Source organism: Sinohyriopsis cumingii, chromosome 14 (assembly GCF_028554795.1).
Source record: "Sinohyriopsis cumingii isolate HCF-2022 chromosome 14, ASM2855479v2, whole genome shotgun sequence".
NCBI lineage: Eukaryota > Metazoa > Mollusca > Bivalvia > Unionida > Unionidae > Sinohyriopsis > Sinohyriopsis cumingii.
Genome location: NC_142974.1, coordinates 41,713,487 through 41,728,263, shown reverse-complemented (window position 1 = coordinate 41,728,263; position 14,777 = coordinate 41,713,487). Strand labels below are relative to the sequence as shown.

At 39.0% G+C, this 14,777-nt stretch overlaps 1 protein-coding gene across 1 annotated transcript in view; it reads left to right on the top strand.

Annotated features, from left to right (window-relative positions):
* The window catches only part of LOC149783631 (dual specificity tyrosine-phosphorylation-regulated kinase 4-like), a 209,085-nt gene that overhangs the window by 172,716 nt on the left and 21,592 nt on the right, over positions 1-14,777 (top strand). Inside the window, exons 9-10 of the mRNA XM_089933148.1 lie at positions 7,074-7,155; positions 12,799-13,032. Coding sequence (XP_089789274.1) covers positions 7,074-7,155; positions 12,799-13,032 — 316 coding nt within the window. The remainder of the gene's footprint in view (positions 1-7,073; positions 7,156-12,798; positions 13,033-14,777) is intronic.

The following is a 14,777-nucleotide window of genomic DNA, read 5'->3' as shown; positions in this document are numbered from 1 at the left end:
ACAAGAAATACTACAACAGCAAAAAGAAGAAGTCCGAAAAAAACGTCAAAAAAAAGCTGGTTCTAAAAAAACAAGCGGAGAGGGGTATCCAAGTGGTAGTGGTCTAGTTGAAAACGCTAGTGTTACCTGCCCTAATAGTGTTCTCAGTGATATATCACGGCTAGAGGTATTAATTGGAGGAAAACGAGCCGGAAATAACTCTACGGAAATAATCAATGAGGCTGCTGATATTTGCAAGCGGTTATTTGCAGGCGGTATCATAGACATTAATACATATCGAACGCTCATAGACGAACTCGTGGATGATTAATTGGAAAACTGGTGTTTTTAATAAGGATGATCATACACTACAATCACGATAAACCAGTACTCGTCTACGTGGTAAACTCGCGATTGCCTGTTTACCGTGCGTACTATGGAGATGGTCTCGGTAGCACCATTGCGGGGTTATTTACAAGAATGGCTCCAAAAGTAGCGCCGTTAGCCAAACAATTAGGAATGAAGGCTATTGATGTTATTCGTGATAAGGGAATTAGTGCTATTGGAGATGTTGCCGGAAAGGCGCTTTCAGCCGCGCGGGACAAACTAATGTCGTTGGTGAAATCCAAGAGATTTTCAAGAAAAAAACAGATGCCATCAACGACAGTGATGCCTGCGAATGTCAGTAAAGTAATAAATAACGCCGTGGAAGAAAAACTAGAGTCGTTGGTAAACAGTAATCAAGATGACACCGCAAACATAATAGCGGGGAGTGGTTTAAAACGACGACGATGATTTAGATGCATCAGCGTATTATTAAATAAAATGTTTAAACGAACAGCTGACCCGGCGTTTGATATGGACGCACCAGTGCACAAGGATGATTCCGTCCGTAATTATCAATTTTATTCCTATTATGCAGTACAACCCGACATACGATCGCGAATTGAACTTCAAGTCCATGATACCAGTAAATACTTTTTACCGTGTGAAGCGTTTATTGAAATCGAAGGAGAACTTGTAACAGAGGCCGATACTCCTGCTGTACCAGCACCGTATCCAGATGGTACCAAAGTTGGCTTAGTCAATAACGGCGTAATGGCGCTGTTTGAGAGCGCAAAATATCTCATTGACGGGCGAGAGATCGAGTCTATAGAACGCGATGTTGATGTTGCTACAACAATAATCGGGCTAGCAAGATATTCCGACGATTACACAAGATCAGCGGGTCCATCTATGATGTTTGCAAAGGATACTAGAAACACTGCCGGAAACTCGCAATTTGTGGTAAGACGACCAAAAAAAAATGCTGGTGACGCTGATGCTGATATTGAGAATATGATTATAAACAGCGATCCTAATTTCAACATCGGAGCCGTAACACGCATATCAATGTTAACAGGACCGCGTAGATCTTTCTCATGCGCGATTCCACTGCATCATATATTTGGATTTTGTAGGAACGTGCGAAAAGTTATCTACGGAGCAAAGCATACCGTGCTACTTGTGCGAAAAGGTGATGATAGAAATGCAATTTGGAGAATTCCAGCGGATACTGCAAATCCAAATAATGACCCTGGTAAAGTCGTTTTAACTAAAATGTCATTGTGGATGCCGGTGTTGACTCCATCCATTACCACAGAGGCACGATTGCTATCCTTCATGGAGCAGGGAGGAAAATCATTACTAAGTTGGCTAACAACAACAACAGATACTAAGCAATCAAATATCAATGGTATATTCACATGGAACCTGGCATCACAACAAGGTATTTCGGCTCCGCGTCATATATTTGTTGCGTTGCAGGATATGACGAGAGTTGATAATCAATTATCCAGCCATATGATATTTGATCAATTAGGCGTTACTGACGTCTCGCTGAGAATAAACGGCCAGCAGGAACCATCTGAGGATATACAACTTAATTACGGTCAAAACCATATCGCACGTGTGTATCATCGATTGCTGTCATATATGGGTCGTGATCAAAACGTCGACACCGGTTTGCAAATATCACAACTTGATTTTAAAAACCTGTATCCGATTTATTATTTTTCGCTGGAACATCTTGATTTAACGAGACAATCCGTCGTTGATATACACTTCCGAGCTCGTATAATCCCCCCGGGTGGTGCTGATTATAGAGCGGTTGCTGTCATTCTCAGCGATAAATCAATGCTGCTAGAAGGTGTTGGTGGACGAATGAGAATCGTTGATGCGCCAGTGGAAAACATGTAATTGAAAGCACAAAACGCGTTTACAATAAAATGTCGTATAGTGTCGTCAGTGTAGAGTTGACTGATGGTCAAGTCAAGAAATTACGATCAAAGTCGGCTAAACAATGTGGAACCACAATAACGCTGAAGCCGTCACAGATGGCAGGTGGTAATCATAAGATATCGTTGACGGCGCGTCAAATAAAACATTTCAATGATGCGATGAAGAATAAAAAGGGTGTTCAAATAGATTTTTCAGCCGCAGCAATTAAAAACATGGAAAAGACCGGTGGAATATTTCCGCTGTTAGCTGCGATTCCGGCATTGATTGCCGCGGCCGCACCAGCAGTGGCTAAGGCGGCGGCGTTAGGAGCCGTTGGTACCGCGGCGGGGATGGCATTGAAGAAGGCAACCGGGAAAGGCTACAAAAAAAAACGACCCGTGGCCGGAAAGGGTCTAAGACTACCGGGAACCCCGTATTCATGGTACTCGGGAAAGGGTCTAAGACTACCGGGAACCGTTTATTGACTCGGGAGTCAATGACTCCTGAGTCTATGACTCCTGAGTCTATGACTCCAATGTCTAATTTTGATTTAATAGACGCCGCAAACGCGCTAGCGATAAAAAACTTCAGAGGTGTTTTTATGAGAGATCAATTACCGGCGGCACCAGGAAATATTGAAACCGGCATAATTAACCTCGATGGATCCTCCGGAGCGGGAACTCATTGGGTTGCGTACGCGATTGATCCGCGTGCGATCGTCTATTTTGATTCATACGGGTTAGCTCCGCCGAAAGAGTTCATGCGGTATGTCCGGGCGTGTTCAGCCCGGGCGTGTTCAGCCCGGGTTTTTTATTCCACGCTGCCAACACAGCAGTTAAGTGACCCACCGATATGTGGCCGCGAGGTATTGAATGTACTCGCGGCGATTTCATCATCGCGAAAACCACCTCATGTGGTTGTAAACGAATACACTAGTGGGGTCGTAGAAGCTCAACGGATTTTAGAGAATAACATTTACAATAATAATGATTGATATCTGGGGGCGACCGGTTTCGGCGCTGAAAGAATCCACGGAAACGACCGCCGCCGACATAAAAAAACTAATTGAGGATGAAATCGCTGATACGTTGAATCTAACAAGTGTTGACCCGGGCGAAATAGTTGTATTTCAAGACCGCCAGGGTAAATTGAAATCCGGTAATGTGTCACTGAATGACGTTTTAATACGACAGCGTGATGCCGACGAGGGCTCTATCGCGTTGTATACCGCCGACGGACGAATCAGACCGGGTGGGCATATATCAGCGGTGACATTAGTCCAGGACGGTTTTACAAGGTTAGATAGATCGGTGACCGAACTTGACGCGCAGGTGAAAAAATCTGCCACCGAGGTGAAAAAATCTGTCGCCGAGGTGAAAAAATCTGTCACCGATATACAACTCACTACCGCTAGTTTTTTTGGAACCCCGACGGTAACCGAACCAAATCTTGCAACAATAAAAAATACTATTTTGGAGTTTACGACGCTGTCGGGCCAATTTACCTCGTTACGAAAAAATGTTAACAGGATCGATGACAACTTTGATAAATTCCTTGGTAAAAAAAATACCAAACCGGATGAAATCACAATAACTATAAATGATATCACTGCGTATGGACAGGAAATAGAAACAATCAAAACTGATGTTGCAACGAACAAAAGGAGTGTAGACGCGCATGAACGGGAAATAGAAATAATCGGCGCTAATGTTGCAACGATCATAAATAATGTAGACTCGCATGGACGGAAAATAGAAATAATCAGAACTGATGTTACAACGATCATAAATAACATGGACGCGCATACACAGGAAATAGGAACAATCAAAACTGATATTGAAGCGAACAAAAAGGGTGTGGACGCGCATACACAGGAAATAGGAACAATCAAAACTGATATTGAAGCGAACAAAAAAAATATAGACGCGTATTGGCGGGGAATAGGATTAATCAAAACTGATGTTGCAGCGAACAAAAAGGGTATAGACGTGCATACATATGAAATAGGAACAATCAAACTTGATGTTGCAGCAAACAAAAAAAGTATGACCGAGAATACACGGGAAATAGAAACAATCAAAACTAATGTTGCAGCGAACAAGAATAATATAGACGCGAGTTGGCGGGGAGTAGGAATAGTTATAACTGATGTTGAAGCGATTAAAGAAAAACTACCGAGAATAACAGAGCAACTCGAAAAAATAAAAAACCCTCATGAGAACATCATCAACACAGTATACACAATTCGGCATGGATCATTCGATTGGACTCCTACACAGAATACAGTAAATATCACCGCAACTGTTAAGGGCATTTATCGACTGACACTGGTTTCAATGATGCAGTTTAATATATTATCGTCGAGTTCATCCGGGTTTAACAATACAATATCAACAATTATAGACAAGAACGCAACTGAACTGTTTACAATTTATGCCGTTGATAGAAATCTAGCCGGGGCAAATATTACATGGTATGTGGAATTTGTAGCGAATCTAAGTAATTAAAAACACTAGCTCTTTTAAAATAAAAATGACCACCAAGGAAATTGAATCAGAGGTATCACCTACGTCACATCAATATCGATTCGATACCGCAAAAGAATTTTCCGCGAACTTGAAAACGCTTTCCGAACAATACCGTGCAAAAATAAAAAAATACCGTCGTAAAATAACCGCCATCGACGCGATCGTGTACTCGGTATCGGGTATAGTAGCTGGCGCCGGTGTTATTTTATCCACGGTGACCACGATAACCCCGATCGCTGTTCCAATCGCTATCTCCGCGATGACAACAGTTGCTGGAGTTGCCAACGCAATCACTAGGAAGATATCATCGTGTTTTCAGAAAAAACTCAACGAGTATACAGTAAAACATCAAATAGTATCCGACGCATACTCGAAATTATCCGGGTTGATCTCGTTATCGATTGATAATTTGTTCGTATCCGATGTTGAATTCTCCACGATGGTCCAGTTGTATAGCTCCGCGATGTCAAAAATCGAGGATTTTCAACTGGAAGCCGAAACCACCTGGTTGTTGAAATTAGACACTAAAGACAACGAATAATAATAATGTCGCTGAACCCCGAAGGGTCTCAATTACTTCAGCGGATCGCGGAGAATACCACTCCGGTACAAACAAATATGATATCGATAACATCAACGAAACCCGAATTCAGTGTAAACTTTCCATCACCGGTTCCAGTAAAGGAAATAGCGCTGGCAAAATTGCGAGTATATCACAGTTGGCCTAATATCCGAGCGGACGCATTTAACGGACAACAACCTAATAACTCGCTGGTTTTTGCACGGACAAATAAACCCGATGGGACCCCAAACTGGGAGGAGGTTACAATACCAACTGGGTCATACCAAATAGAGCAAATCAATAAAGAATTTCAACGCAGGATAAAATCGATCACAGGAAAGGAATCAAAAATCGCTATTACGGTTCATGAACCGACGTTATCGTCGACGATTGAAATAAGCACACCGGGGTATATGGTTGATATCTATAACAGTTCAATAAGAACCATACTAGGTTGGCCTAAGAATCCACCTCATGAAAACCCCGCGGACAAGCAATCGTATCATGAGATTAATCCCAGTTATCGAGATGTTTTGTTTATTATGAAAAACGCGTCACCCCCCGACTGGTTTACATTTCAAGACAGGAATACCATGTATTGGTATTTTCAGTACGAGAAAACTCCTAAATCGCACGTCAATGCCGAACTTAATTTAAATGATATCGATAGGTTTTTTATCGAGATTAATCGTATTTACCAATCACAACTAAAACAGCTACGGGAAACAAAAACACGAAAACACGTTGAGGTGTTAAATCAACTTATATCAGACATGGAATATATCAATGAACGAATCGTCCGGGTAATATCCGCTAACAGAACTGATAATAAACAAAAATTCCTAACCGAGTATAATATCGCAGAAGCCGATTTACCTGATTTCAGGTTTCCAGGATACAACGCGCCAGAACTAAGAAAGTCTCTTAATGATTTTATCAGTCCATCAACTTATATCCTCAGACACGATAACGGGGATGATGGTAGGCATATTGCTCCATACAACGTAAATATCGCATCGGTGATAGCGATCAATCTAGTGTGTGATGTTATCGAAGGGAGTTACCAGGTGGATACCAAGCAATCAAATCAGGCTCAACAGGGGTACATCCTTTATTCATTTTCACCAACAGCCCCTCCGGGATTTTTAATCGTTGAGAGTCCGATTAATCCGGTCTATATGCGATGCCATGATCGGTTTTTAACGAGAATTAATTTTAAACTCACCGATCAGTCAAATAACCTAATTGATCTCCAAGAGGAGGAGTTAGTGATCACTCTGTTTGTAAGATCATTGTAAATAACCACTTAGCAGCAGAGGGTGGCGATGACATCGACGCGGTCGTCGATGTGCTTACCGGACGCTGACGACACTGGGGATCGGCGCGCAGAAGGTATTAATTAAACCAAATGACGACGCGACGATCCCCCAACGACGTCGTCGTTTTTTTTTTTACCAGGCGCTGACGACACTAGATCGTTGAGTGCAGAAAGTAATAATTAAGCAAAATAACGATTGGACAAAATGTCGGATTCGCCCCCTCTGCTGCTTAAGTTTGTTCAGAATAATCAGTGGAACAAAATACAGATCCTCTCTGCCAGTGCATTATGCAGTGACAGATCAGGGACTATGTTGTTTTCCGTTGGACTCAGCTTATAGTCATGTACATATTGTTTACTTAGAGAAAATGAACTGTAGTTTGTAAACATACTTCTGTCAGAAAGTGCTGTTTTTCTCTTTTTTCAGGAAAATATTTTATTAAGACAGAGAGGTCAAAGTTCCATTAAAGTCATAGATTTTGGTTCCAGTTGCTATGAGCATCAGAGAGGTTAGTGTTTAAATTATTTCATGGATTTTCAGATTATATAGAGGATACTTGCTTGCAATGAGTGAATAACAGATATATTGTATTGAGTATGTGAAAACATACAGTTAAAACCATAATTATATGCATATTCAAATTGCATGGGTGAATTGTAGTTTAATATAGAAACAGTATTGAAATAGCATATTGCTTTTTACCAACATTTTTCAAGCCTGTGATATAAACACACACACACACACACACACACACACATATGGTAACACCTGTCTTGAGAGACCACTACTTATGCCCCACCCACCCACCAAGGAAGTGCTCATTTAAGGCATGTTGTCCCATAAGATGTCCAAGCAGGAAGGCCAGGTTTTAAGGTCAAATTTCAACTGCAAATTCGCTCTTAAATTGCTTTGCATACATTTTTTTCTTTATATACCTAACAAAATACATTAAATACAAACATGATAATTGAAGTTTACATGTAGTGTATTGGCATTAGGTATTGCCAAGTTGTATAGACTGTGAGTTAACTGTAAGGTAACACTTTATTATCCTATTCATGAACTATTAAGTTGGCTATGATGACACATACAAAAGAAATTTATTTATTGCCAAAACCTACCCATGGTGTCTTTAATAAATAGATCAGAGCAATAAATATAAGAATGTCACAGATGCCCAAAGGCAACTAGATGATGAGATATCTGACAGCGGCCTCATGTTCTGGTTTTAATAACAGTAATCTTGAAACACAAGAAGTAATGAGTTCTTTAAATAACTTTAGAATGAACTAATTCAGGAAAAGGAAATAACTTACTAACTCATTTATTCCAGTTTATGCATAATTTCACTCCACTTTAAGAAAGTATCCATCATGCTAGAGTGACCAGACCAAAAGAGCTTGTGGGATGATGGATTTTTGTCCATCTTGAGATGTCTTATATCTGTTAGCACAAGTTTGGGACATTGTCAGCCTTACATGGAAGAATAAAGAAGCAATAGGTTGTCAGACTTTTTTAATTGGCTGTGTATAACTATGTCTTTGAAGAAGGGATAGGTTAATTTTAATGGGGTTTCATAGACCGGAGGAGCTTACAGGATGGCTTCAGATGTCCAGTGTCAATTAGCACAAGTTTGTTATCACTACTCCTGAGCTATATGTACTTGGTGGCTTGCTGTGAAACTTTACACACACATTCAAATCTTGTAATTGCTAATCCTCCTGAATGGAAAGTCATATTGTCATGGAGTCATATGATGTCTTGTTAGTCCTAAATGGTTCTGCTTAGACATCCAATATGGCCTCCACAGTAGCCATGTTGAAAATCTTGATAATGGTGCTCCTCATTTCAGCATGGGAGTTTCACTCAGTCTTATTATAATGTGTAGTTGGTCCTTAATAAAAATGATACCAATCATACATCTAATATGGTCAACATGGCTGCTATCTTTAAAATCTGGTTCTTTCGAATGGAAAGTCATATTTGCATGGGTGTTTTTAACTGGAGACTTCATATGATATCAGGATGTTCCTAAATGCAAATGGTTCCATTTCAACATCCAGCATGGCCACCACAATTAAATTCTTATCTCTTCTCCTCATGAACAAAAACTAATATTGGCATGAAGTTTTCACCTGAAGACTTCTTATGATGTCTTGCTGGTCTTATTGAAAAATGCTGCTGGCTGCACGTGATGGTGTCAATCTTGAAAATCATATTTTTGCTACTCGACCTGAATGGATGGTCATATGAAAATTGTGTTTCTACTAAAGACATCCTATAATGTCTAGTTGGTCTTAATAAATGTGATTTGTGATGTGATTTTGATTTTTAACGTAGCTTTAACAATTTTTCAGTCATATCGCTACGATGTCTGCAGTGTGGCAGTTTATAGTGATGTCTAGCACTGGGGCATCATGCCGCAGACATGTGGCATGATGTTCCACACAGTCACATTATCCTGACACCAGGCCGACCAGTCCTAACACTAACCTCTTAATGCTGAACGCCAAACAAGGCAGCTGTTAGTACCATTTTTTAAGTCTCTGGTATGACTCGGCCGGGGATCGAACCCACAACCTCCCGCATCCGAGGCGGACGCTCTAACCACTAGGCCACCGGAGTTGTGGTCTTAATAAAAATGGTATTGATCGGACATCCAGTATGGCCACCATGAAAATGGTGTTGATCTGATGTACAATATGGCCACCATGAAAATGGTATTGATTTGACATACAGTATGGCCACCATGAAAATGGTATTGATCTGACATACAGTATGGCCACCATGAAAATGGTATTGATCTGACATACAGTAGGCCACTATGAAAATGGCGTTGATCTGACATACATTATGGCCACTGAAAATTGTGTTGATCTGATATACAGTATGGCCATCATGAAAATGGTATTGATCTGACATACAGTATGGCCACCATGAAAATGGTGTTGATCTGACTTACAGTATGTCTACTGAAAATGGTGTTGATCCGACATACATTATGGCCACCATGAAAATGGTATTGATCTGACAGACCGTATGGCCACTGAAAATGGTGTTGATCTGACATACAGTATCGCCATCATTAAAATGGTATTGATCTGACATACAGTATGGCCATCATGAAAATGGTGTTGATCTGACATACAGTATGGCCACTGAAAATGGTGTTGATCTGACATACAGTATGGCCATCATGAAAATGGTATTGATCTGACAGACCATATGGCCACTGAAAATGGTGTTGATCTGACATACATTATGGCCACCATGAAAATGGTGTTGATCTGAAATACAGTATGGCCACCATGAAAATGGTGTTGATCTGACTTACAGTATGGCCACCATGAAAATGGTATTGATCTGACATACAGTATGGTCACCATGGAAATGGTGTTGATCTGACATACAGTATGGCCACTGAAAATGGTGTTGATCTTATATACAGTATGGCCACCATGAAAATGGTGTTGATCTGACATACATTATGGCCACCATGAAAATGGTGTTGATCTGAAATACAGTATGGCGACTGAAAATGGTGTTGATCTGACATACAGTATGGCCATCATGAAAATGGTATTGATCTGACATACAGTATGGCCACCATGGAAATGGTGTTGATCTGACATACAGTATGGCCACTGAAAATGGTGTTGATCTGACATACAGTATGGCCATCATGAAAATGGTATTGATCTGACATACAGTATGACCACCATGAAAATGGTGTTGATCTGACTTACAGTATGGCTACTGAAAATGGTGTTGATCCGACATACATTATGGCCACCATGAAAATGGTTTTGATCTGACAGACCCTATGGCCACTGAAAATGGTGTTGATCTGACATACAGTTTGGCCATCATGAAAATGGTATTGATCTGACATACAGTATGGCCACCATGAAAATGGTGTTGATCTGACATACAGTATGGCCACTGAAAATGGTGTTGATCTGACATACAGTGTGGCCATCATGAAAATGGTATTGATCTGACAGACCATATGGCCACTGAAAATGATGTTGATCTGACATACATTATGGCCACCATGAAAATGGTGTTGATCTGAAATACAGTATGGCCACCATGAAAATGGTGTTGATCTGACTTACAGTATGGCCACCATGAAAATGGTATTGATCTGACATACAGTATGGTCACCATGGAAATGGTGTTGATCTGACATACAGTATGGCCACTGAAAATGGTGTTGATCTTATATACAGTATGGCCACCATGAAAATGGTGTTGATCTGACATACATTATGGCCACCATGAAAATGGTGTTGATCTGAAATACAGTATGGCCACCATGAAAATGGTGTTGATCTGACTTACAGTATGGCCACCATGAAAATGGTATTGATCTGACATACAGTATGGCCACCATGGAAATGGTGTTGATCTGACATACAGTATGGCCACTGAAAATGGTGTTGATCTTATATACATTATGGCCACCATGAAAATGGTGTTGATCTGACTTGCAGTATGGCCACCATGAAAATGGTATTGATCTGACATACAGTATGGCCACCATGGAAATGGTGTTGATCTGACATACAGTATGGCCACTGAAAATGGTGTTGATCTGACATACAGTATGGCCACCATGAAAATGGTATTGATCTGACATACAGTATGGCCACTGAAAATGGTGTTGATCTGACATACATTATGGCCACCATGAAAATGGTATTGATCTGATATACAGTATGGCCACCATGAAAATGGTGTTGATCTGATTTACAGTATGGCCACCATGAAAATGGTATTGATCTGACATACAGTATGGCCACCATGGAAATGGTGTTGATCTGACATATAGTATGGCCACTGAAAATGGTGTTGATCTGACATACAGTATGGCGACCATGAAAATGGTATTAATCTGACAGACTGTATGGCCACTGAAAATGGTGTTGATCTGACATACATTATGGCCACCATGAAAATGGTATTGATCTGATATACAGTATGGCCACTGAAAATGGTGTTGATCTGACATACAGTGTGGCCATCATGAAAATGGTATTGATCTGACAGACCATATGGCCACTGAAAATGATGTTGATCTGACATACATTATGGCCACCATGAAAATGGTGTTGATCTCAAATACAGTATGGCCACCATGAAAATGGTGTTGATCTGACTTACAGTATGGCCACCATGAAAATGGTATTGATCTGACATACAGTATGGTCACCATGGAAATGGTGTTGATCTGACATACAGTATGGCCACTGAAAATGGTGTTGATCTTATATACAGTATGGCCACCATGAAAATGGTGTTGATCTGACATACATTATGGCCACCATGAAAATGGTGTTGATCTGAAATACAGTATGGCCACCATGAAAATGGTGTTGATCTGACTTACAGTATGGCCACCACCATAGCAACAATCATGAAACTCTTCTTCTCACAAATGCACAAATGGAAAGTTATCCTGACATGCAGATTTCACCAGAAGGCTAATTATGATATACAGTGGTTCTGAATGAGAATTGTGCCTGTAGGGCTTCAAATATTGCTGCTACAATGAATATATTTAAAATTTTGACCTTAATTCTAATGGATGGTCATATCAGTAAGGGATTTTCATCAAAAGTCATCAAAAAGGATTTAGTTTGTTCTTAATGATAACTGTTCAGTCTTATGTCCAGTAATGGTAGTCAGTGGTTAATTTTAAAATCTTGTCAGACAGTACAGAGTATTCCCTTAGCAAGACTCCAGTGTTTAGAGCAGAACCTTCTAAGTGATGGCTTGTACAAGGATTTAGTAAAGGTCAGTGGTGTTTATATCTGTTTTTGCAATGAGATCATTCGTAGCAGTGTACAATGCATATTTTTCCTAAAACCTTTACTTTCTGGTCATGTTCAACAGCTGTTGACTCATGACCGTGTGTTTATTTAATAGAATTGGTCATATAATAGATTTGGTCACATAATAGAAATGGTCATATAACAGATTTGGTCATATAATAGAAATGGTCATATAATAGAAATGGTCATATAATAGAATTGGTCCATGCATAATGAATATGGTCATAAATAACAGACTGCATACAGGTATGATATAAACCTCCCCCAGATGGGTATATGGTAAAGTTAAGTACCTGATTTTCTTACTTTTCCAGTATACACATACATTCAAAGTCGATTCTACAGATCTCCAGAAGTGATTCTTGGCTTGCCATATTCAATGCCAATAGATATGTGGAGTTTTGGCTGCATACTGGCTGAACTGTACACAGGATATCCCTTGTTTCCAGGGGAAAATGAAGTGGAACAGCTTGCCTGTATCATGGAAATCCTGGGATTACCTCCAAATAATATTTTAGATCAGGCTACAAGGAAAAGGCTATTTTTTGGTAAGCCATATACAGGGGAAATGTGTCCTATATAGGCAGGTGTCTTTTATTTGCAGTATATTGTAGATGCACATTGGTTCTATGCCACATACTTTAACAAGTCTTTAGCATAGCTCCTTTAGCATACAAATCTATCTATCTATCTATCTATCTATATAGTCTGCTTGTCTGTCTGTCTATCTATCTATCTATCTAGTCTATCTATATATCTATCTATCTATCTGTTTGTCTGTCTATCTGTCTTTTTATCTATCTGTCTATATATGTGTCTGTCTGTCTATATATCTGTCTATCTATCGATATATCTGTCTGTCTGTCTTTCTATCTATTTATCTATCTATCTCTCTATATATATCTTTCTGTCGATTTATCTATCTATCTATCTGTCTATCTATCTATCTATCTATCTATCTATCTATCTATCTATTTGTCTATCTTTATATCTATCTATCTATCTGTCTGTCTATCTCTCTCTCTCTCTGTATGTCTGTCCAAAACTAATTTTATGCAAAAATGTGGACCGGTATGCATTAAAAACTTCAAAATATGGAAATGCAGTTTTTTTTATAGGATGTACAAGAAATCACTGACACAAAAACATCAGTAAGGGTATTAGGAAGTATGAATGAAATGTGCACAGATAAAAAATTGTAAAACAAAGACACACAGTATGCAATCAAGTCTGATTACATCTGTGATTCTTCTAATGGTTGTAGAATTTAGTTGTAATTTTTTGTTGAAATAATGTAAATAAATCTTAGTGAACACAACCATCACATAAGCACTTTAGACCTGAAAAATAAAGAATTTCACTATAGCACTGTAGACCTGAAAAATAAAGCATTTCACTATAAATAAAGCATTTCACTATAGCACTGTAGACCTGAAAAATAAAGCATTTCACTATAGCACTGTAGACCTGAAAAATAAAGCATTTCACTTTAACACTGTAGACCTGAAAAATAAAGCATTTCACTTTAACACTGTAGACCTGAAAAATAAAGCATTTCACTATAACACTGTAGACCTGAAAAATAAAGCATTTCACTTTAACACTGTAGACCTGAAAAATAAAGCATTTCACTATAACACTGTAGACCTGAAAAATAAAGCATTTCACTATAAATAAAGCATTTCACTATAGCACTGTAGTCCTGAAAAATAAAGCATTTCACTTTAACACTGTAGACCTGAAAAATAAAGCATTTCACTATAGCACTGTAGACCTGAAAAATAAAGCATTTCACTATAAATAAAGCATTTCACTATAGCACTGTAGTCTTGAAAAATAAAGCATTTCACTTTAACACTGTAGACCTGAAAAATAAAGCATTTCACTATAACACTGTAGACCTGAAAAATAAAGCATTTCACTATAACACTGTAGACCTGAAAAATAAAGCATTTCACTTTAACACTGTAAACCTGAAAAATAAAGCATTTCACTATAACACTGTAGACCTGAAAAATAAAGCATTTCACTTTAACACTGTAGACCTGAAAAATAAAGCATTTCACTATAACACTGTAGACCTGAAAAATAAAGCATTTCACTATAAATAAAGCATTTCACTATAGCACTGTAGTCCTGAAAAATAAAGCATTTCACTTTAACACTGTAGACCTGAAAAATAAAGTATTTCACTATAGCACTGTAGACCTGAAAAATAAAGCATTTCACTATAAATAAAGCATTTCACTATAGCACTGTAGTCTTGAAAAATAAAGCATTTCACTTTAACACT